General features: G+C 39.2%; 1 protein-coding gene across 1 annotated transcript; it reads right to left on the bottom strand.

Moving 5' to 3' along the window:
- On the bottom strand, nucleotides 1-453 carry LOC142180022 (uncharacterized). The gene has a single exon (XM_075250939.1). It carries the CDS (start codon nucleotides 451-453, stop codon nucleotides 1-3), a length of 453 nt encoding a protein of 150 aa, XP_075107040.1.
- Nucleotides 454-24579: the final 24126 nt, after the last annotated feature.

Genomic DNA, 24579 nt, shown 5'->3' with positions numbered 1-24579 from the left:
TCATCTAGATGAACTAACAAGGTTCACTACGTCCTTAACTTTCTCCTTTTGGATCCTCCCTTCCTCTACCACACAAACAGTAATATGCTCATCAACACTCATCTTATCTTTTTGTGCATTATATGTTGTTTTAAGCTGGTTAAACTGCTCAGGAAGGGACCTTAGGGATTGATGAACAAAAAAATCATTGGTAATGGTTACACCTAAATTATTTAGTTTGGTAGAAATGTTAACCAATTTCATGATGTGATCACAGACACTACCTACAAGTTCATACTTTATAGTGGACAAGGAATCAATTAGGCTACCTATCTCAGCTTTATCAGTATCTAGGAATTTATGTCCAATGACACTTAAGAAATTTTTTGCATTTTCGTTATCCTTAATTGCACCTTTTATGTGATTAGAAATAGATCTCTTCATGATCATAAAGCTCAATTCGTTAGCCTTCATCTATTTCTCATACTTAGCCTTTTCATCAGTAGTGATAGTAGTTGTAGGTTCAGTAGGTTTCTGTTCAGTCAATGCAAAGTCCAGGTTCATCAAACCTAACATTATTTCAACATCTTGTTTCCACTTCTTATAGTTGCTACTAGTCACAGTTTCAATGGAATTCAACTGAGTAGTCATATTGTTAACAACTGTATAAGCAAATATCACAAAAGTTAGAGAAAATCACGGGCATGAATGTATGAATAAAAAGAGTGAGAGACATCTATTGCGCCGCTCTTTTGGATAGAAGATGCAACTGTCTCCCCTTTAAAAGATCATGGAGTCCAAGGCATTATTTGTATCCCCACCTTTAGGCAAGAGATACAAAACCTCCTCCCCATATCATCCAAGAGTACAAGGCATACACTGTGTCCTTCCTTTAGGTAAGAGACACAAAACCTTCTCTTATAACAAATTATCCTTATCTTTTACATCAAATTATCCTTATTCATTTAATTTATATATATACATGAGAATGCAAGATAATAAGCTTCATCCTTTGGGTTGAAATATAATATCTTATCTCATAAATTAATTTAGTGTCACTAGTATCAAAAAGGTAAACCTCCAACACTAGCGTACACTTTTTAAGAACAATTTAGGCATGGTGCATTGAGAATATTCCAATGACTCAACTAAATAGACCCCTTTGGTGAAAACTGTTCATTAATCATAACTCTCAATACATGTATTGAATAATCTCACATGTATATAATATTAAAATCTTTTGGGTGACTCCAAATAAATAGATCACTTTGCTGACACTATTTACTACCACAAGTTCTTAGTTATATACACCCATATGTTTAGACTCTGTAATATATATTTATTAATTCCATTCATAGACCAAAGAGTAAGAGCACGGATAAAATCCATTAAAACGAAGCAATATCACGACCAACTGTGAATTTGGCCGTTTACTTGGCAGCAAAAATAATATATTATGTAAGTCAGGAGAGAATGCCCCTAAATAGAAAGGTCTTTATTAGTTACCCTCTTTAGTTTTCACGTAAAGCCAAAGACCTTTTGTAAACTAGTTAATTATTAATTTACTGTGTGTGCGCTTATCACAATTCACATACTGTAGGTCTATTAATTTGTTTACCGCTAGGAAAGGCAAATGGGGCGGTGGGGTGCGGGGCGGTGCGGGTTTAAGGTTATGCAGAGCGGAGCGAGTTTAAAGCTGTGCAGGACGGGGCGGGTGCGGGATGGATTGAAATAATTTTTTAAAAGGATGATGCGGTGCGGGGAAGTTGCGGATCTTCACGGGTTTTTGCGGGTTTGCACAAGTTTACCGGATTTGGCCTACTGTATTATCCAGTAAGACATGACTTTTGCGACAAACATTAAATAGCAGAATATCTATTTAAATATTTGATACCATAAAAACAAACTAAATCATTTATAACTTTTTCTTTTTTCAAGTACACCTTGTAATTAGAATGTTAATTAAGTTAGAAAATTTGAATAAAAGAAAAAAGTTAGACATTTAAAGGAATATAATTCAGTACAGGAGCATAAACTTTTAATTTTTTGGTTGATGAAATCGAACATCCAGCAACAAAATTAATTAAAAAAAACTAGCGAAATGAAAAAAAAAACCTATGCAGGGCGGGGCGGGTGGATGCGGGTGGACGCATGTGCAAATGCTATACGGGGCGGGGCGGGTGTAACGATCCAGCCCGTCGTTTTGAGTATTTCAGTCTCGATCCCATAATTTATGCTTCCTCCATGTTATATTGTGATTTTGTGACTTGTCACGGTGTTTGGTTTTGGTTTCGGGTGAGTTTCGGAGTGAAATGGGACACATAGTCCCTAAGTTGGAGGTTTAAGTTGTTAGAATTGACCGTAGTTTGACTTTGGTGAAGACGACTCCAGAATAAACTTTTGACGGTTCCAATAGCTCTGTATGGTAATTTTGGTCTTAGAAGCGTGCCCGAATGTTGATTTGGAGGTTCGTAGGCCGTTTCAGCGTAAATTGGCGAAAGTTAGAAAAAAAAGGATTTTAGAAAGTTTGATAGGGAGTTGACTTTATTGATATCGGAGTCGGATCTCGATTCTAAAAGTTGGAATAGGTCCGTAAAGTCATTTATGACTTGAGTGCAGAATTTGGAGTCAATCAGAGTTATTTTGATATGAATCTGCATTGGTTTCAAAATTTGGAAATTATTAGTTCATAGGCTTGAATTTGGTTGCGATTCGTAGAATTTCTGTTGTTTGATGTGATTTGACACTTCGAGCATGTTTATATGATGCTTTATGACTAGTTGGTATTATTAATTGAGTTCCCAGGAGACTCGAGTGTAATTCAGACCATGTTCGGCCCATTTCCGATCATTGAGGAATTTCTGGAATTCTGGGTTTTTTCAGTTTTGGTTTTCTTCTACGCGTTCGCGATGGTGTTCCCACGTTCACGTAGAGTCTTCAGAGATTGTTAGAGGTTTATCCTTTGCGTTCGCAAAGAAGTCCATGCGTTCATGAAGGGTCAGGACTTTGTGCTCTCTGATCGCGGACTGGGATACGCGTTCGCGAAGAGGAAGGCAACCTGGGGTGGAACTCTCGCATTTGGTCTACATATTCACGAGAAGGGCTTCGAGACCGCGAAGCTTGAGAACTTTTGTCATCACATTCGCGATTAGATCCTCGTATTTGCGTAAGAGGAAATCTGGGCAGTAACAGTTTTGTATTTCGCGAACGCGAGGCATTTTCCGCGTTCGCGAAGAAGGAATCGCTGGGCAGCAGAACTTAAGTTTGAAACCGAGAGTTTATTTCATATTTCATATTTTGAACTTAGAGAACTCGGTTTGTGGTGAAAGTTTGGGAGATTTTCAGAGAGATCATTGGGGTAAAAATTCCTAACACGATTTTGGTTAAATTACTCGAATCTATCATTATTTTTATGATCTAATGAGGGATTTGAGTTGGAAAATTTGGGGAAAATAGTATAAACTTCTTAGATTAAGTTTTTGAGTTTGAAAGGCGAAATGCGGTCGAATTTGAATAATTCTAGTATAGTTGGACTCGATATCGAATGCATGTTCAGATTTTATCATTTTGGCCGGGTTCCGAGATGCGGGCCTGGGTTGACATTTTGGGTCAATTTTTCAATTCTTTGCAAAGATCGTAATTTCTTTGTTTGAATTAGTTTCCTATAGTTATATTTATGGTATGAAATTAATTTTGTTAGATTCGAACCGTTCGGAGTAGGAAAATCGAGGAAAAGGCCTTCTAGTGGATATATTTACCGTGGTTTGAGGTAAATAGCTTGCCTAACTTTGTGGGGGAGAATTTTTCCTTAGGATTGGTATTGCTTGTGATAATTATGATGTGTAAGAGCCGTGTACGCAAGGAGACAAGTGTGTACATGGGCTAAATATGAAAATTATCGGGTTTTAGCTATGTAGATTCCTTTCACGCTTTAATTGAGATTCCTTAACATGTTATGGTCATCACATTTAGTCTGATTTCACATGTCTACTTGTCTTATCTATTACTTGCTAATTGATCTGCATGTATAGTTGAAATTCTTGTTTCCTTATTCTGTATTCATTATTTAACTGTTGAATTCTTACTTGAAATTGATATTTCTTGGAATATCTTGTTGATGAAATTGGTATTGAGTTGCAAAGGCCGTGATTCATATTGAGGTAAAGTGTTAAGTTGTGAAATATCATCCTATTGAGTTATTCTTTTGGTTATTATTGTTGAGACTTTGTGTACATTGTGGTTGAGCCATAGGCTCCTCATTGTGAAATTCTGTTATTGTTTGGTTTCTCTAGCAAATTGTGATATTGGGCACTTGAGGTGCGATTTGTGATACTTTGTGATATTGATACACATGAAGTGGTATAAGGTCTGAGTGTTGAAACGTATGTTGTGAGATAAGGCGGGCTTGATACGCGTGGCTAGTAGAAGAACTACTAGAAGCCATACGGTGTGATAAAAACGTGCAATGCTATTTCGGGAAAAGTGATTTTTAAAACTAAATATAAAGGCTCTTGCGGTGATATAAGGAAAGGTTGTGATTTATTTTTGTGACTTAAGACTACAAGGAGGTACCTCGGTAGTGACTCTTGTTGACATTTCCCCATTCTTTTGTACTTGTCTTTAATCGTTGTTTCCTTAGTCTTTTGTACTTGTCTTTGATCGTTGTTTCCTTAGCATACTATTAATTGTCTTTCTCTGTGTTGTACAATTTGCTTAGTTCTATGTAGCTAATATTGTTATACTATTCGTTGTTTCAATTTCATTAATGCCTTTATTACACTGCCTACATTTGTTCAGTCTTTTATTATTTTCAGTAAGGCCCTGACCTGACCTCGTCACTACTTTACCGAGGTTAGGCTTGGCACTTACTGGGTAACGTTGTGGTGTACTCTTCTATACATCGTTTTGTGTAGATCTTGGTACTTCTTACCAGTCCATACATTAGTTGGGATTCTACTGCGGAGACTTCAAGGTATACCTGCCTACGTCCGCATGCCCCGAAGTCTCCTTTCTCTAGATCTCTTTTTTCATTATCCTTTATATAGATATGATGTATAGGATTATCCAGTATACGTACTTAGAGCTTGTGATTTGTATTACGTTGGGTCTTGGGATTTGTATATGTTGAGTCGTAATATTGTTTTTATACAACTGTTGAGTTTGAGACTTATATATCTATTGTTATTTAAATTATTCCGCATGTTGTTAGGCTTACCTAGTCTTAGAGACTAGGTGTCATCACGACGTCCTATGGAGGGAAATTTGGGTCATGACAAGTTAGTATCAGAGCTCTAGGTTCATAGGTGTTACGAGTCACAAGCAAGTTTAGTAGAGTCTCGCGTATCAGTATGGAGATGTCTGTACTTATCTTCGGGAGGCTATGGAACTGTTAGGAAAAGCTTCACTTCTTTAATTCCTTATCGTGCGATTTGTTGACTTCGGGATTCTAAATTTCTCTCTTTTGATTCTCTCACAGATGGTGAGAACACGTACAACCGTATCGGATGATTAGAAACCCGCGCTCCATTCTAGAGCCGCGAGAGACCGGGGCCGGGGTAGAGGCCAAATACGTCCACGTTTTGTAGCCAGAGCACCTGCACGAGCTGCTACAGAGGAGCCACCAGTAGCTCCAATTGGAGAGCATGCACCGGAGATGTGTGTTACTGCCCCAGTACTTCAGGAGACCCTCACCCAGTTTCTGAGCATATTTGGCACACTTGCTTAGGCAGGGTTGACCCCACTAGCTCCTGCCACATCTTAGGCTGGGGGAGGAGCATAGACTCCCGCCGCTCGTACCCCAGAGCAGCGAGTCTAGGTTGACCAGGTCCCAGAGGTCATACTAGTACAACCAGTCGCCCTAGTTCAGCCCAAGGTTAGGATAACAACTTTTGAGAGAGAGCAGCTCAGGCTCGAGAGGTACAAGAAGTACCACCCTCATACTTTCAGCGGTTTGGCTATCAGAGGATGCGCAGGGTTTTCTTGAGGAGTGCCACCGTATCCTCCGCACTATGGGTATTGTGGAGTCTAGTGGAGTTGCTTTCACTACGTTCCAGCTTAAGGGAGCGGCTTATCAGTGGTGGTGAGCATATGAGTTGGGTAGTCCAGCCTAGGAAGCTTCACTCGCTTGGGCTCAGTTCTCTGATATGTTCTTGAAGGAGTTTGTTCCCTAGAGTCTCAGGGATGCATGGCGCGCAGAGTTTGAGAAGTTGCGCCAAGGTTCTATGAGAGTATCGAAGTATGCAATTTGGTTCTGTAATTTGTCCAGGCATGCACCAACCTTAGTTGCTACTGTCAGAGAGCGAGTTCGTCGATTTATAGAGAGGCTCAACCCCGGTATCAGATTCAGCATGGCCCGAGAGTTAGAGATGGATATCCCATACTAGCAAATAGTGGAGATCGCTAGGAGATTGGAGGGTTTGTGGGCCCCGAAGAGAGAGGGAAGGGAGGCCAAGATGCCTCGAGATTCTGGCACATACAGTGGTACCTATGCCCCAGTTACAGCCCGTCATGGTAGGGGCTATGTGAGCCGCCCTGTTCATTCGGCACTCCCAGTTTTCAGCAGTATTCTGGCCACTCCTAGGCCTCGGGTTTCCCGTTATGCACTGCCGTTGTCTAGTGTACCTCCTGCACGGGGTGCTTTCAGTGGTCAGTCCAGTCGATGTCCCAGCAGCCATGTCCTCCGAGAGCTTGTTTTGAGTGTGGTGACACTCGTCATATGGTGATGGATTGCCCCAAACTCAGGAGGGGTGCATCTCCACAGGCCTCTCAGGCTCCACATATTCCACTGGGTCCTCAAGCCATGGTTACCGCACTAGTTGCCACTCCACTTGCACAACCAGCTAGAGGTGGAGGTTGGGCAGGTAGATGTCGCCCTAGTAGGGGTGGGCATAATACCGACCGAACCGAAAAAATTGGCCGAACCAAAAATTTTAGTTTATTCGGTTTTCGTTTTTTGATTTATTCGGTTGGTTTGCGGTTTATTGTTTTAAAAAATTTGATGTTCGGTTTGGTGATCGGTTTTAATGGTTTGGTTTTCGGTTAAACCGAAAAACTGATTTTTTTTAGCCTAAGCCCAAAATCGAATTATTGTTGCACTAAGTATTACTACTGGAGCAACTTCGTTTTTGTTTGTTTATTTTTTTGTCGTCACTTGGTATAATCTTGGAAAATGGAGCAACTTACTACTGCACCAAGTAACACAACGCCTCATAATATAAAACCTGGCTCTTTTTTCTTTTACTAAAGAAGCACATTTTCTAGTAAAAGCACAGCGGCAACTTTTGTTGTAAATATAGGAAGAAGAGCGGCAACTACGAGCTAAGCTTTCTTTTTTGGACAGTTTCCATTTGTCATCTAAGTAAAATTGCTATGGAACAGAATCAGTAACCATGAAAAGAGAGCAAAATCAGGAAAATTTGTAGAGATCTATTGTTGGACTTGGAGTTTTTGGTTACCCTTTTTGGCTATTATCTCAACAAGTAATCTATTTTCGTTGTTTCGTACTATTTTTTCCATGGCTTGAAACCGAAAAACCAAATCGATTAAACCGAACCGAACATGAATAAACCAAACCGAACCAAAGTTATTATGATTCAGTTTTGGTTATTAAAATCACAAACTGAAAACTGAATAAACCGAACTGTACTTCTACAAAACCGAATCGACCGATGCCCACCCCTACGCCCTTGAGGGGGAGGTCAGGCCAGATATTATGCTCTTCCTGCTAGGACGGAGGTAGTTGCATCCGACTCAGTTATCACATGTATTGTTTCGGTTTGTTATAGATATGCATCAGTCTTATTTGATCCATGCTCCACTTATTCATATATGTCATCTTATTTTACTCCATATTGGGTGTATCCCGTAATTCTTTGAGTTCTCCTGTCTATGTGTCCACACATGTGGGAGATTCCCTTATTGTTGACCGCGTGTATCGGTCGTGTTTAGTTGGTCTTAGTGATTTTGAGACTAGATCCGATTTATTGTTACTCAGTATAGTAGATTTTGATGTTATTTTGGGCATGGACTGGCTGTCACCCTATCATGCTATTCTTCACTGTCACGCCAAGACTGTGACACTGGTTATGCCAGGTTTACCACGGTGAGAGTGGAGAGGTACTTTATATTATGTTCCTAGCAGGGGTATCTCATTTCTAAAGGCTCATCGGATGGTTGATAAGGGATGTGATGCGTATTTAGCATATATGAGAGATGTCAGTGTTGATACTCCTACCGTTGAGTCAGTTCCGATAGTGAGGGATTATCTAGATGTATTCCTGGTGGATCTTCCGAGCATGCCGCCCGACAGGGACAACGATTTTGGTATGATTTGTTACCCGGGCACTCAGCCCATTTCTATTCCTCCATATCGTATGTCCCACCAGAGTTAAAGGCGTTAAATGAGAAGTTGCAGGAGTCGCTTGATAAGGGTTTCATTCGGCCCAGTGTATCACCTTGGGGTGCTCTGGTCTTTTTTGTAAAGAAGAAATATGGTTTTATGCGCATGTGTATGGATTATCGCCATTTGAACAAGGTTACAGTGAAGAACATCTATCCATTACCACGAATTGATGACCTATTTGATCATCTACAGGGTGCCAGAGTGTTCTCCAAGATTGACTTGCATTCATGTTATCATCAGTTGAATATTCGGGAGCCACATATCCCTTAGACTGCCTTCAGGACTCGGTATGGTCATTACGAGTTCCTTGTGATGCCATTTGTGCTGACCAACGCCCAACAACATTCATGCACTTAATGAACAATGTATCCTGGCCCTATCTTGACTCATTCGTCATTGTGTTTATTGAAGACATTCTGGTGTACTCCCGGAGCTGGGAGGATTATGAGCAGCACGTGAGGACCGTGCTTCAAACCTTAAGAGAAAAGAAGTTATATACAAATTTTTCGAAGTGTGAGTTGTGGCTTGATTCGGTGGAATTTTTGAGTCATGTAGTGTCGAGTGAGGGGATTAAGGTGTAACATCCTGGAAAATTAAGAAGTATTTAAGTGTACAGCCCCGTAAAATTTCGCAAATGAACTCAAGGTTTCGTGGTGCCGGAGTAGGTGTACGTGTTTAAGGATTTTAGAAATTCTTCGTGGCGAGCTTGCTCGCCATGGCTCGGATATTTTGGGTTGAACAATGCACCGGAAAGTAAAGAAAAATTTTTGGCAGAAAAACGCGTTTATGCGGTCTATTATGCGACCGCATAATCACTCTACGGGCCGCATAATGGCCGTAGAAGTGAGGAAGGCGAGGGTTAATCTGGGAGCAATTATGCGGTCGACTATGCGACCGCATAACTGTTCTGCGGTGCATTATGCGACCGCATAACTGTTCTGCGGTGCATTATGCGACCGCATAACAGTTATGCGGACCGCATAGTGATCGCAGACTCAGACAAACCTTTTGGTCATTTTGGACAAGAATTTGTTCCGGAGCTCCATTTTTGAGTTTTTAAAACCTCACCCTACCTCCTTAAATACACGCTTTGGGCCATTGTTGGGCAAAAATTTGATGTTTTAGAGAGAAGGGAGAGTGTTTTAGAGAGAGAGGAAACCCTAGGCTAATTATTCATCAAGTCTTGCTCAGATACTGGAAGATTAACAAGGAAAACCCACAAGATCTTCATCTAAGAGGTAAGGTTCCATACCCTAGTTTTCAATTTAGAATTTGGGTAATAGAAGGTTGAATTGGAGTATGACTCTTGGGTATAAGAGTATTATTTGTACATGCTTGTACTAATAAGGTTTGCGGGAAGATTCTTGAGCTCAAATAAGTAAAGATCGGGTTGTGGAGTGAAGGAAATCTTGTAGCAGAACCTTATAGTTAAATTTGTACACCTAATATTTGATAAAATGCTCAAATGAGCTGAGACCATGAATATCTTCCTAATAATGGTTCAATTTTGTTATCTCTCAAAATAGATTGGGATTGCTAGAATTTCCGGAACATTGTAGTAATTTAAGAAAAGCTCAAAGCAAGGTATGTTGGCTAAACTTTCTCTCTTAGAATAGATATCCATAATGTTTCCGTAAGATCAAGTATGATTGGCTCAGGATTCCTAACTTCTATATTCCGGATTATTCCCTATAAACTTGTTTACGAATGAGCCTTATGTCGAAAGATAGATGTTCAAAGTATGATTTGCGTATTAAAATATTGTGGCTTTAAGTCGTGTTTTAAATGAGAACTAGTATACCAATTGGGTGAGAAAAACTCGATATGCTTAATACTCATAATTACTCATATGTGTACCTAAAGAATTGATTGGAAGTGTCTTGTTGTTGATAATCTTTAAAGATGCTTGAAAATGAAATAAGCGGATTAAAGAAATAGAGTGTGGCCAACGTGCCAAGAATTTAAGTTATGTTGTGGCTAGTAGTGCATATGATTTTAGAGGATGCGATAAAGAATATGAAATGAGCCTTGACTCCACCGTTTTAAAAGTGATTTGGAAAAATAGAATTTGCCTAAGAGCTTTTATACTCATTTCATGCCCATCAGTGGCTGCTTTAACTAATACTTTGCTTTATAAATATATCCAGTGTGATTCGAGTTCTATATACTCATATGTTGAAATTGTACATTGTCATTTCTGGGGAAGCGTATTGCAAGAATAAATGGTGTATTGATTGTTTATGATTTTTCATGTGTGTTTATATTGATGGTTGGCATGCCTCATTCTTTGGGAAGAAACCATTCGTGTTTGAAGTTCCCATTTCAAATGGATTTGAAGTATATGATTTCTGAATACTTTATATGTTGATATTTGATGGTGATCTTTGAAATTGAAAGAGGTGAAAGTGTGGAATATAAAATACGGCCATCGTGCTAGGAATAAAGAATTTTGTGAATGGCCTAATAAGCCAAGGAAATATTGTCATTGTGAATGACTGAAAATACTAATGAGAATTTATACAATGTGAAAGATGTTGAGGTGAGTACAATTGTATTTATGTTATTTCTGTTTGCAAATCAAATCAAAAATGATCTCCCAACCAAAAATTATATATGAAGTTCGTATTTTGAAAATTATTATGTTTTAACTAGATATTTGGATATTGTTGATTTTGACTTACTGTTTCTATGTGTTGCCTTTTCTTATATGGGCATTTTATTTTGAAAGAGGATTTTTAGCTACACATACTAGTGCTATTCGACAGTACTAACGTCCCTTTTGCCGGGGGCGCTGCATCTTTAATGGATGCAGGTGGTTCTTCAGCAGGCGACATTGATCAGTGATAGCAGTACACTCTTTTCAGCTGATTTGGTGAGCTCCACTTCATTTCTGGGTCATGTATCTTTTGTTTCTCATGTACTGTGTTTTGAGGTATAGCCGGGGCCTTGTTGCCGGTATTTCCATATTACTCTTCTATTATACTTAGAGGCTCCGTAGACAGGTTGTGGGTTATGATTGATGGTGTGAATTGAACTAGAAATATTGGTACTTGGAAATTATATTTTTCATTAATTCTATAAACTCGTAATATTTTAAAAATTATGAATGAAGCTGCTAATGGGAATGAAAATGAAGTTGTTAATAAAATCTTTTCAGTGATTGATTAATGGAGTACATCTCCTCTTTATTCATGGATGAGTTTGGGTAGAAGCAAATCTAACAAGCTTGATAGGTCGGTTTCTCTCGGTTGAGCGCCGGTCGCGCTCCCCGAGTTTGGGGTGTGACAAACTTAGTATCAGAGCCTAAAGTTTTAAAGTGTTCTAGGATATCTCGGAGCCGTGTCTAGTAGAGTCCTTCTTATCGGTGTGTTGTCGACCACATCTATAATGAGGAGGCTACTTGGACATTTAGGAATTTCACACTTCTTTGATTCTCCAGATCGTGCGATAGATCTCAAGATATGAAGCTAATTTCCTTGTTATGTCTCATTTGTTTTTCGAGATGGGTAATCCACTAATTCGAAACAGTGAGGAGGGAATGACCGCGCCACTGAATCTGGGGGAGATTATACAAGAGTTCGTTGGGAGAATGCGTCGAGCCGTGGAGGGGTTGGAAGAACTTGTTGCTAAGGGAAGTGTCCTTGTTCCTACCAATGTCACCGCACCACCGGATCGTGTGGTGAGAGAATCTAAGAAGCGAAAAAGGGTTGTTGGTACTAATGAGCCGAATTGTTTGGTTTGCAAGAAGCGTCACTTGGGGAGATGTTGGATGACTCTTGAAATATGTTATGGTTGTGGAAAGAGGGGGCACAAGAAGATAAAATGCCCAAGGTTGGGTACACCGATCCAGTTGTTTCCGTCATGCAGGAAGGAACATTTGACGTTGTGTTGTGAGTATGCTCAACAGCGCATTAGGGGTGATAGATCTGGGCAATACCAAAGGCCTACATAGCAACACAGTGCTAGAATTATTACTCCCGCATTGGAAGCTTGGAGGAAGGATAAGGGGTATGTTTATGATGTATGCAGAAAGGGTAAATATCAGGTCAGTGAGACGAATCAGATTTGCGGACCTCATCCCCATTGTGTGAAGTGTGGGAGATGTCATCTGGGAGTATGTCACTATGGTACCAAAGTATGCTACAAGTGTGGTATGATGGATCACTTTCAAAGAGATTGTTATTTGTCTCGCCAGAGCTTGGGCATGGGTATGGCCCAGCCAGCCTATTATGTAGCTACTACATCCACAGCGCCTCCCCCAGCTAGAGGCATTATACCGCTCGCAGGGCGCGGAACAGTTAGGGGTGGTATTCAGAGCTCGGGAGGGCCCAGCAGGTTTTATGCTATGAGGAGGCGTCGAAAGTTTGAGGCTTCTCCAGATGTGGTTACAGGTATATTGACTGTCCAATCTCATGATGTGTATGCTCTTATTGATCTCGGTTCCACTTTGTCATATGTCACTCCTTATGCTACTATGGAAGTTGGGATAGAACCGGAACAACTTTATGAGTCATTCTCTGTATCTACTCTTTGAATGAGACGCATTATTCGTGAAGCCACCCTATCACAAATTCTCTTGTTTACAACCCCTTGAGGAATTGAGCTCTATAATTATGTCTTTGAAATTGAGTTATAACTCTAGGATTAATACTTCCCATTTGCTTTCCTAAATTCTCAACAAGGGACTATATCCGATGAATTTCTTACAGAACCTTTTGAATCAAATGAATAACCTCTGCTCACTTATGCCTATGCACGCACCATCGTAATAATTACCTACGTGGTATCATATCTAATGTAAGGCAGCCTAGTGTTGAGATCCTTCTTAAGCAACTCTTTTTCTCTTCGGTGTACGTAGCTCCTATGATTAGAACAATAATTTTACCCCTTTATGAATAATATCATGAACCATTTTTACTGTCTAGTAACATGAGAGCATATCTCAGCACCTATCATGTGCGTACATATCAATTGAAAGGGGCCACTTATCCACATAAAGTTTCTGAGCAATTTGAGATTTATCACAAATTCGTCAAAGGGAGAACTTGTTGTTTACCCATCTCAGTATGACTTTCATGTGCACCTAGATCATGCCTCAATAAGTAACTCACTTTGTACCTAGCATTGTAGTTGTACATGAAGTGGCCTAGTATTGTAGCTTGAGGGTTGTTATGGCAAAAACATGTCTAGCTCACAACAAAGTGTACATTCTCTCTAACCAATACATGATTTCATCCAAATATTAAGATGTCCTATCTACATGATTTCACTCGTGTGTGGTTGAAAGTTAAACAACTTTATGATGAGCATATTGATTTGAAAGACAAGTTTGTTGTATCTCTAGTCCTCCCATATAGGATCAACTATTGCGAAGGGTTAAGTTGTCAGAATGATAATAATATCACAAGTGCTCAACTTCTTTTTTCTTCCTCGTAGGCTTGTGGCATAGATTCCTTTTGCTAGTTACTGTTAAGAGCATAATTCAACTTCATGTATTTTGAAACCCATATCACATTCAGGGTGCTAGAATATTCTCATTTCGAGTTAAACTGATTTTCTCTACGCTCCAGGAGGCGACTGGTGTCACATAAGTGTTATCTCTCTTTGAGGCCTACTATTGCCAAATAAGGCACGAATGGAATGAAACAATTGTTGATGTCCTTTTCATGACTCATTTCTTTTAAATCTCAAAATCATGAATATTTTCCCTACGTTATCAATGCCTACTAGGCAACTCTATGACTCGTTTGTTGAACCAATGATGTCAGCACAACGAATCACCATGTCAGCGCTATTGGTAGTGACCTTCATGTCTCTTAGGATATAACCTCCTGAAATGCCGGGCTCAGCACATTGATGGATTCTTGAATAAATCCAGCCCAATCTCGAACCTCGTTGTTCCTATTTTTAGTAAACCTATGGGGGTTAAAGGTTCAAACATGTCAAAGAAGAAGCATCATTCTATGATCAAATATATTGAATAGAAAATTTTATGGTCATATTCATGCTAGCACATTTTAGAGGAATTGTTGGAGGTTGCCAAAGGTTTAGTTTGGGTGTTCGGCGTGGAGATTTAGAGTTGAAGAAAATGAATAGGTTATTCTCAATATATTTTCTCCATGAGGATGCTATGTGAATTGTTAATAATGGTAAAGTAGATGTGGTCACACTAGGTCTTATGAAATCTCGAAGAAAATAGGCCAAACTATGAGTATGATATTTCCCTATTACTTTTCTCCGTGTACCCGGAGTTTCATGCGTCCACGTCTAATAAGGTGAAGTTAATGGATAATGGGATTGTGAAGAGAAACTATTTGCTATCCTTGTTAGAAAAGTCTAGGAGTTTAGATTGTCTCCGTTAATGTGTTATGGCGAAGCCTGTAAGTCGAGGAGGCCACATTGAGGGCCAAAAGTGTTAAGGAAATAAAATGTTCTCACTTGAGAGTATAGTTAAATGATTGTGGATCGAAAGGCACTCTCTTTATGTTACGATTTATATATGTGCGATTCTTGTCCAGATTTTGCTTGAGATAATGTAATGCATGTAATGTTGAGATTAGTGATGTTGATATACATAGAGATGCTTTGATGAGTTGTGGATGTGTTGTTAGGAGTTGTTTTGGTGTTATTCTGACAGGTGGATAGGCCCAGTTACAGGGGAGACTTTGGAAAAAGTTTTGGAAATTTAGGGAGTTAGACAAATTTTGAAACTATTAGTGAGTTGGGCCACATTTGATGCTAATCACGGAGTTTTACCCTCATTCGAGGAAGAATGATCCTAAGCGGGGGAGAATGTAATACCCCGGAAAATTTCGAAGTATTTAAGTGTATAGCCCCGTAAAATTTCGCAAATGAATTCAAGGTTTCGTGGTGACGGAGTAGGTACGTGTTTAAGGATTTTAGAAATTCTTCGCGGCGATCATGCTCGTCGCGGTTCAGACTTTTTAGGTTGAACAATGCACCGGAAAGTAAAGGAAAATTTTTGGCAGAAAAGCGCATTTATGCGACCGCATAATCACTCTGCGGGCCACATAATGGCCGTAGAAGTGAGGCAGGAGAGGGTTAATTTGAGAGCAATTATGCGGTCGACTATGCGACCGTATAACTGTTCTACGGTACATTATGCGACCGCATAATAGTTATGCAGACCGCATAGCGATCGTAGACTCAGACAGATGTTTTGGTCATTTTGGACACCAATTATGCGACTGATATGCGGTCGCATATACGATCGCAAAACCTATTCCAGAGCTCCATTTTTGGGGTTTTAAAACCCGACCCTACTTTGTTAAATACACGCTTTGGGCCATTCTTGAGCAAAATTTTGATTTTTTAGAGAGAGAGAGGAAACCCTAGGCTAATTATTCATCAAGTCTTGCTCATATCCTGGAAGAAATACAGTGTGGCCAACGTGCCAAGCATTTAAGTTATGTTGTGGCTAGTAGTGCATATGATTTTAGAGGATGCGATAAAGAATATGAAATGAGCCTCGACTCCACCGTTTTAAAAGTGATTTGGAAAAATAGAATTTGCCTAAGAGCTTTTATACTCATTTCATGCCCATCAGTGGCTGCTTTAACTAATGCTTTGCTTTATAAATATATCCAGTGTGATTCGAGTTCTATATACTCATATGTTGAAATTGTACATTGTCATTTCTGAGGAAGAGTATTGCAAGAATAAATGGTGTATTGATTGTTTATGATTTTTCATGTGTGTTTATATTGATGGTTGGCATGCCTTATTCTTTGGGAAGAAACCATTCGTGTTTGAAGTTCCCATTTCAAATGGATTTGAAGTATATAATTTCTGAATACTTTATATGTTGATATTTGATAGTGATCTTTGAAATTGAAAGAGGTGAAAGTGTGGAATATAAAATACGGCCATCGTGCCAGGAATAAAGAATTTTGTGAATGGCCTAATAAGCCAAGGAAATATTGTCGTTGTGAATGACTAAAAATACTAATGAGAATTTATACAATGTGAAAGATGTTGAGGTGAGTACAATTGTATTTATGATATTTCTGTTTGCAAATCAAATCAAAAATGATCTCCCAACCAAAAATTATATATGAAGTTCGTATTTTAAAAATTATTATGTTTTAACTGTACATTTGAATATTGTTGATTGTGACTTGATGTTTCTATGTGTTGCCTTTTTTTATATGGGCATTCTATTTTGAAAGAGGATTTTTAGCTATACATACTAGTGCTATTCGATAGTACTAACGTCCCTTTTGCCGGGGGCGCTGCATCTTTAATGGATGCAGGTGGTTCTTCAGCAGGCGACATTGATCAGTGATAGCAGTATACTCTTTTCAGCTGATTTGTTGAGCCCCACTTCATTTCGGGGTCATGTATCTTTTGTTTCTCATGTATTGTATTTTGAGGTATAGCCGGGGTCTTGTTACCGGCATTTCCATATTACTCTTCTATTGTACTTAGAGGCTCCATAGACAGGTTGTGGGTTATGGTTGATGTTGGGAATTGAACTAGAAATGTTGGTACTTGGAAATTATGTTTTTCATTAATTCTATAAACTTGTAATGTTTTGGAAATTATGAATGAAGCTGCTAATGGAAATGAAAAGGAAGTTGTTAATAAAATCTTTTCAGTGATTGATTAATGGAGTACATCTCCTCTTTATTCATGGATGAATTTGGATAGAAGGAAATCTAACAGGCTTTCTCAACCGGGTTCTCTCGGTTGAGCGTCGGTCACGCTCCCCGAGTTTGGGGCGTGACATAAGGTAGATCAGAAGAAGATTGAAGTAGTGCAGAGTTGGCGCATACCATCTTCCGCTACGGAGATCCGGAGTTTACTTGCTTGGAAGGCTATTACCGTCGATTCATAGAAGGTTTCTTATCTATTGCCGCACCTATGACCAAATTGACCTAAAATGGTGCTCCATTTAGGTGGACTGTGGAGTGTGAGGAGAGCTTTCAAAAGCTCAAGACAACTTTAACTATATTCCAGTGTTGGTGTTGCCTTCGGGTTCGGGGTCTTATACTGTGTACTATGATGCGTCACGTATTGGTCTCGGCGCGAAGTTGATGCAGGACGGTAGGGTGATTGCCTATGCATCTAGACAGCTGAAGGTGCATGAGAAGATCTATCATGTCCATTAACTTGAGTTACCAACTATTGTTCATGCCCTCAAGATTTGACGACACTATTTGTACGGTGTCCCTTATGAGGTCTATACTGACTACCGGAGTCTACAACATCTGTTCAAACAGAAGGATCTTAGCTTGCAGCAGTAAAGGTGGTTAGAGTTGTTTAAGGACTATAATATCACCATTCTATATCATCCCGAGAAGGCCAATGTGGTGGCCGATGTCTTGAGTCGTAAGGCAGAGAGCTTGGGCAGTTTAGCATATATATCGGTAGCACAAAGGCTATTAGCCTTGGATGTTTAGGCCTTGGCCAACTAGTTTGTTAGATTGGATGTTTCTAAGCCGAGTCAAGTTTTGGCTTGTGTGCTTTCTTGGTATTCTTTTTATGACCGTATCAGAGAGCGTTAGTATGACGACCTCCATCTGTTTGTCCTGAAGGACACGGTTCGGCACGACAATGCCAAGGAGGTCACTATTGGGGAGGATGGTGTATTACGGATGCATGGCAGGCTATGTGTGCCCAATGTAGATTGCTTGCATGAGGTTATTCTCCAGGAGGCTCACAGTTTACGCTACTCCATTCATCCGAGTGCCGCCAAGATGTATCAGGACCTGAGGCAACAATATTAGTGGAGGCAGATGAAGAAGGACATAGTGGAATATGTAGCTCAGTGCCTAAACTGTCAACAGGTGAAGTGTGATCATCAGCGGCCAGGTGGATTGCTTTAGAGGTTAGAGATTCTAGAGTGAAAATGGGAGCGAATTACTATGCATTTTGTTGTTGGGCTCCCACAGACTCGGAGGAAGTTCGATGCAGTATGCAATGTATATGGCTTGAATGAGTTGATTCTCTGGAAGGCTAACAGTTCGCGGTACTCCATTTATTCGGGTGCCTCCAAGATGTATCAGGACCTGAGGCAACAATATTAGTGGAGGCAGATGAAGAAGGACATAGTGGAATATGTAGCTCAGTGCCTAAACTATCAACAAGTGAAGTGTGATCATCAGCGGCCAGGTGGATTGCTTTAGAGGTTAGAGATTCTAGAGTGAAAATGGGAGCGAATTACTATGCATTTTGTTGTTGGGCTCCCACAGACTCGGAGGAAGTTCGATGCAGTATGGGCAGTTGTGGATAGATTGATCAAGTCAGCTCATTTCATTCTAGTGGTGACTACTTATTCTTTGGAGCAGCTGGCTCAGGTCTATATTCGCGAGATTGTCATGCTTCATAGCATGCTAGTGTCTATCATCTCTGACCGGGGTACGCAGTTTACATCGCGGTTTTGGAGGGCAGTACAACATGAGTTACATGCGTGCGTGGAGTTGAGTACATCATTTCACTCTCAGACAGACGGACAATCCGAGCGCTCTATTCAGATATTGGAGGATATGCTCCGTGCGTGTGTGATGGAGTTTGGGGGTTCTTAAGATCAGTTCTTGCCACTTGCGGAGTTTGCCTACAACAACAGCTACTAGTCGAGCATTCAGATGGCTCCGTATGAGGCTTTGCATGGTTAGCGGTGTCGGTCTCCGATGGGTTGGTTTGAGCTGGGTGTGGCTAGACTATTGGGTTTGGTTCAGGATGCTTTGGAGAAGGTTACATTAATGCAGGATCGACTTCGCACAGCCCAATCTAGACAGAAGAGTTATGCGGATTGGAAGGTTCGCGATGTTGCATTCATGGTTGGGGAGAAGGTCTTGCTCCGGGTTTCGCCCATGAAGGGTGTTGTGAGGTTCGGGAAGAAGGGCAAGCTGAGCCCTAGGTATATCGGACCTTTCTAGATTCTTGAGAGGATTGGAGAGGTGGATTACACACTTGCACTACCACCTAGTCTAATTGCAGTTCATCTAGTATTTTATGTTTCTATACTCTGGAAGTATCACGGCGATCCGTCTCATGTTTTGGATTTCAGCTCAGTCCAGTTGGACAAAGATTTAACTTATGTTGAGGAGCCGGTGGCCATTTTGGACATGTAGGTTCGAAAGTTGAGGTTGAAGAATATTACTTTAGTGAAGGTTCACTAGAGAGGTCAACCAGTCGTAGAGGCAACTTGGGAGATCGAGCATGATATGCACAGCCGTTATCCTCATCTTTTCACCACTTCATGTATGTCTCTATACTCGTTCAAGGACGAACGTTTGTTTTAAGAGGGGAAGATGTAAAAACCCGGCCGGTCGTTCTAATTATTTTAGCCTCCATCCCCTAATTTATGCTTCCTCTATGTTATATTGTGATTTTCTGACTTGCCGGGGTGTTTGGTTTTGGTTTCGGGTGAGTTTCAGAATGAAATAGGACACACAATCCCTAGGTTGGAGGTTTTAAGTTATTAGAGTTGACCGTAGTTTCCATTCCGGTGAAGACAACTCCGGAATAGTGTTTTGACGGTTCCAATAGCTCTGTATGGTGAGTTTGTTCTAAAGAGCATGTCCGGATGTTGATTTGGAGGTCCGTAGGTCATTTTCGCGTAAATTGGCGAAAGTTGAAAAATGGAAGATTTTGGAATGTTTGACCGAGAATTAACTTTATTGATATCAGGGTTGATTCCCGATTTCGGAAGTTGCAATAGGTCCATAATATCATTTATGACTGTTGTGAAAAATTTGGAGTCAATCAGAGTTGTAATGGTATGAATTGACATTGGTTTCGGAATTTGAAAGTTCATAGTTCATAAGCTTAAATTTTGGATGCGATTTATATAATTTGTGTTGTTTGATGTGATTTGACTATTCGCGTGTGTTCGTATAATGCTTTAGAACTTATTGGTATGCTTGGTTGAGGTTCCGGAGGCATCAGATGTAATTCGGACAATGTTCGGCGCATTTCAGATCATTGAGGAATTTCTGGAATTCTGTTTTTTTTTTCAATTCTGGTTTCCTTCTACGCGTTCACGTTGGTGTTCCCGCATTCGCGTAGAGTCTGTAAAGATTAATGGAGGTTTACTCTTTACGTTCGCGAAGGGTCGGGGCTTTGTGCCCTGCCATCACGGACTGGGTTACGCGTTCGCGAAGAGGAAGGCGACCTGGGTGGGACTCATGCATTTGGTCTATACGTTCGCAAGAAGGGCTTCGCGATCGCTAAGCTTGAGAACTGAAGTCATTGCGTTCGCGAGTGGATCCTCGCATTCGCGTAAGAGGAAATCTGGGCAGTAACATTTTTGTGCTTCGCGAACGCGAGACATTTTCCGCGTTCGCGAAGAATGAATCGCTGTGCAGCAGAACTTAAGTTTGAAACGAGGGTTTATTTCATATTTCATATTTTGGACATAGAGAACTCGATTTGAGGCAACATTTTTGGAGATTTTCAGAGAGATCATTGGGGTGAGAATTCCTAACTTGATTTTGGTTAAATTACTCGAGTCTATTATTATTTTTATTATCTAATGAGGGATTTGAGTTGAAGAATTTGGGAACAATGGTAGAAACCTCTTAGACTAAGTTTCTGAGTTTTGAAAGGCGAACTGAGATCGGATTTGAATAATTCTTGTATGATTGGACTCGATATCGAACGCATGTTCGGATTTTATAATTTTGGTCGGGTTCCGAGATACGGGCCCGAGTTGACTTTTTCGGTCGATTTTTCAATTCTTTGCAAAGATCGGAATTTCAATTAGTTTTCTATAGTTATATTTATAATATGAAATTATTTTGGCTATATTCGAGCCGTTCGGAGTTGAAAAATCGAGGAAAAGGCCTTCTAGTGGATTTATTTAGTGTGGCTTGAGATAAGTCGCTTGCCTAACTTTGTGTGGGAGAATTTCTCCTTAGGATTGGTGTTGCTTGTGATAATTGTGATGTGTAAGAGCCATGTACGTAAGGTGACGAGTGTGTACATGGGCTAAATATAGAAATTGCCAGTTTTTAGCTATGTAGATTCCTTTCATGCTTTAATTGAATTACCTTAACTTGTTATAGTCATCATATTTAGTCTCATTTCACATGTCTACTTGTCTTATCTCTTACTTGCTAATTGCTCTACATGTATAGTTGAAATTCTTGTTTCCTTATTCCGTATTCATCATTTAACTGTTGAATTCTTATTTGAAATTGCCATTTCTTGGAATATCTTATTGATGAAATTGGTATTGAGTTGCAAAGGCCGCGATTCATATTGAGGCAAAGTGTTAAATTGTGAAATATCATCCTATTTAGTTATTCTTTCGGTTATTATTGTTGAGACTTTGTGTACATTGTGGTTGAGCCGTGGGCTCCTTATTGTGAAATTCTGTTATTGTTTTGGTTTCTCTGGTAAATTGTGATATTGGGCACTTGGGGTGTGATTTGTAATACGTTGTGATATTGATACGCATGCGGTGGTATAAGGTCTGGGTGTTGAAACACATACAGTAAAATAAGGTGGGCTTGATACGCGTGGCTAGTAGGGGAACTACTAGAATCCATGCGGTATGATAAGATGGGCTAAAACGCGGGATGCTATTTCGAAAAAAATAATTTTCAAAACTAAATGTAAAGGTTCCCGCGGTGATATAAGAAAATATTGTGATTTATTTTTGTGATTTGAGACTACAAGGAGGTATCTCAGTAGTGACTCTTGTTGACATTTCCCCATTCTTTTATACTTGTCTTTGATAGTTTTTTCCTTTGAATAATATTAATTATCTTTCTCCGTATTGCACTATTTGCGTAGTTCTGTGTAGCTAATTTTGTTATACTGTTCGTTGTTTCAATTTCATTTCTTTCTTTATTACACTGCCTATATTTGTTCAGTCTTTTATTATTTTCAGCAGGGTCCTGACCTGAACTCGTCACTACTCTACCAAGGTTAGGCTTGGCACTTACTGTGTAACCGTTGTGTGTACTCATGCTACTCTTTTACACATTCTTTTGTACAAATTCAGGTACTTCTTACCAGCCCAGGCATTAGTTGGGATTCTACTGCGGAGACTTCAAAGTATATCTACCGGTGTCCGCAGGCCTCGGAGTCCCCCTATCTCTAGACCTCTTATTACATTATCGTTTATATATAGACACGATGTATAAGATTATCCAGTATTCGTACTTAGAGCTTGTGACTTGTATTATACCGGGCCTCGAAATTTGTATATGCTAAGTTGTAACGTTGTTTTAATACAAATGTTGAGTTTGAGACTTATAGCTATTGTTATTTCAATTGTTCCGCTTGTTGTTAGACTTACCTAGTCTTAGAGATTAGGTGCCATCACGACGTCCTATGGAGAAAAATTGGGGTCGTGACTGCAAGGCGGGTTAAAATCTTCGCGGGTCTATGCGGGTTTGCCCCGCAACCGCCCCGCATCGTTTGACATAACATAAATTAAGACATAGTTATACAGATATAAAATCATAATCTTGAGTTAGAGTCTAAGGAAGTGTACCGTTAAACTCCATGGATTCAGCAGCGACAGGAAACAACAATTAAGCTTGAGACCAACTTCCACAATCCACTAGCTACGTGCTCTCACAAGCCTGCTTGACTGATGGGACTTCTACCGTTACCACGTATTCAAGAGGCAGAATACGCTAGGATTTTCTGATAGTTAGGAAAGGGGGTTGACCTCTATTTATAAAGAGTGCCTACTCATTACAAGCTAATTATTATTGGGCCTCACTTATCCACACACATAGTATTTAATATTAAATCTTTTATTTATTCACCACTTTGGCCACATCACTATCCTTTCAAGTTATAAACAATTAACGTAAATCCAAATTCCAAAAATATATGCTTCAACAATTTCTCAATAGAAAATCCAAATTCTGAACTTGTTTCGTAAATTTTCTTCAGTTATCAATTTTATATACTCTTAAAAGTCGGCACATTTCCTTATAATATTTGATTTTACTATCTCTTGAAGGAAAAATAATATATTTACCATAATTAATTTTGTCTTTTACGAAAGGAAAATACAATTCTTCTATCTTTTGCTAGTCCTTTTTCTTGGAGAAAAAGATTTTAGACTTCTATAAATTGAGGATCTTTCTTTCTCATTTAGTAGCATCCACAATATAGTCTTAAGACATTTAATACCCTTGTTTAGGGGGAGATTTTGTAAGATAAATGTTTGTCTTCCACTTGTGTGTATGTCTTTGTGAAGTTGTTCTCTCTATATTATGTACTTTCTTTTATATAGTGGATTGTTCATCTCTGCTTTGGGGATGTAGGTCAATCGACCGAGCCATGCTAAATACTTGATTCTTTTGGTATATTTTTATTTTGTTGTCTGATTTATCGTCGTTGGAAATATGCTTTATTAATTTTTCGCATAACACCTGATTATTTATATCCTAACACCTTTGCCCAAATAAGATTAGTACATTTTTCAAAAGTAATATATAACCTAATTACATGTAAAGACCAACGGGAGAAAGTCTATCATCGCTAAATATTACTCTCTCCGTTTTAATTTAGATGAGATAGTTTGACTCGCCATGGAGTTTAAGAGAAAAGAAGAAATTTTTTGAAACTTGTGGTTTTAAAAGCTTAAGGGGTAAAAATTTTGTGGGGCCATGACATTTATGTGGTTATAAAAGTTTCTCATTAAGGGTAAAATGGGTAACATAAAAAATTTAAAGTTGAATTATTTCTAAATTTAAAAATGTGTCATTTATTTTGGAATAGAGTAAAAAGGAAAGTAACTTATCTAATCTGAAACGGAGAGTAATATTATCTCCTTTTATCAAGTCAATCATCAATTCGATCTAGTTGAAGGAAATTCTGTGATCACCCCTATAACTGCCACATACAAACTAAAATCACCTGTGTAAAGAAAAGCATGATCATTATTACGGTGCCAAATTAAATATCAAACAATCTTGAAAGTTAAAAGCAATTTGAATTAATAAATAACTAAACTTCTTTGACTTTTGTAACAAGTAGCTAGAAGAACAAACACGAAAGTATTCTGATTAGTGAATAAATTTTATGGGTGGTAATTCAATTTTGTGTTTGTTATGCAAAAGTTATTTTTTTTTTTGTTGCATAAAAATTATTTAATTTTGTGTTCGTTACCTAAAAGTCATTTTTCTTTCTTTTGTTACACAAAAATTATTTTACTTTTCTCTATTTATCACAAAAGTCACCTTGGCCAGATTTAATAATACTTT

Source organism: Nicotiana tabacum, chromosome 4 (assembly GCF_000715075.1).
Source record: "Nicotiana tabacum cultivar K326 chromosome 4, ASM71507v2, whole genome shotgun sequence".
Lineage (NCBI taxonomy): Eukaryota > Viridiplantae > Streptophyta > Magnoliopsida > Solanales > Solanaceae > Nicotiana > Nicotiana tabacum.
The sequence above is the reverse complement of the archived record's forward strand: the minus strand, read 5'-3'. Positions and strand labels throughout refer to the sequence as shown.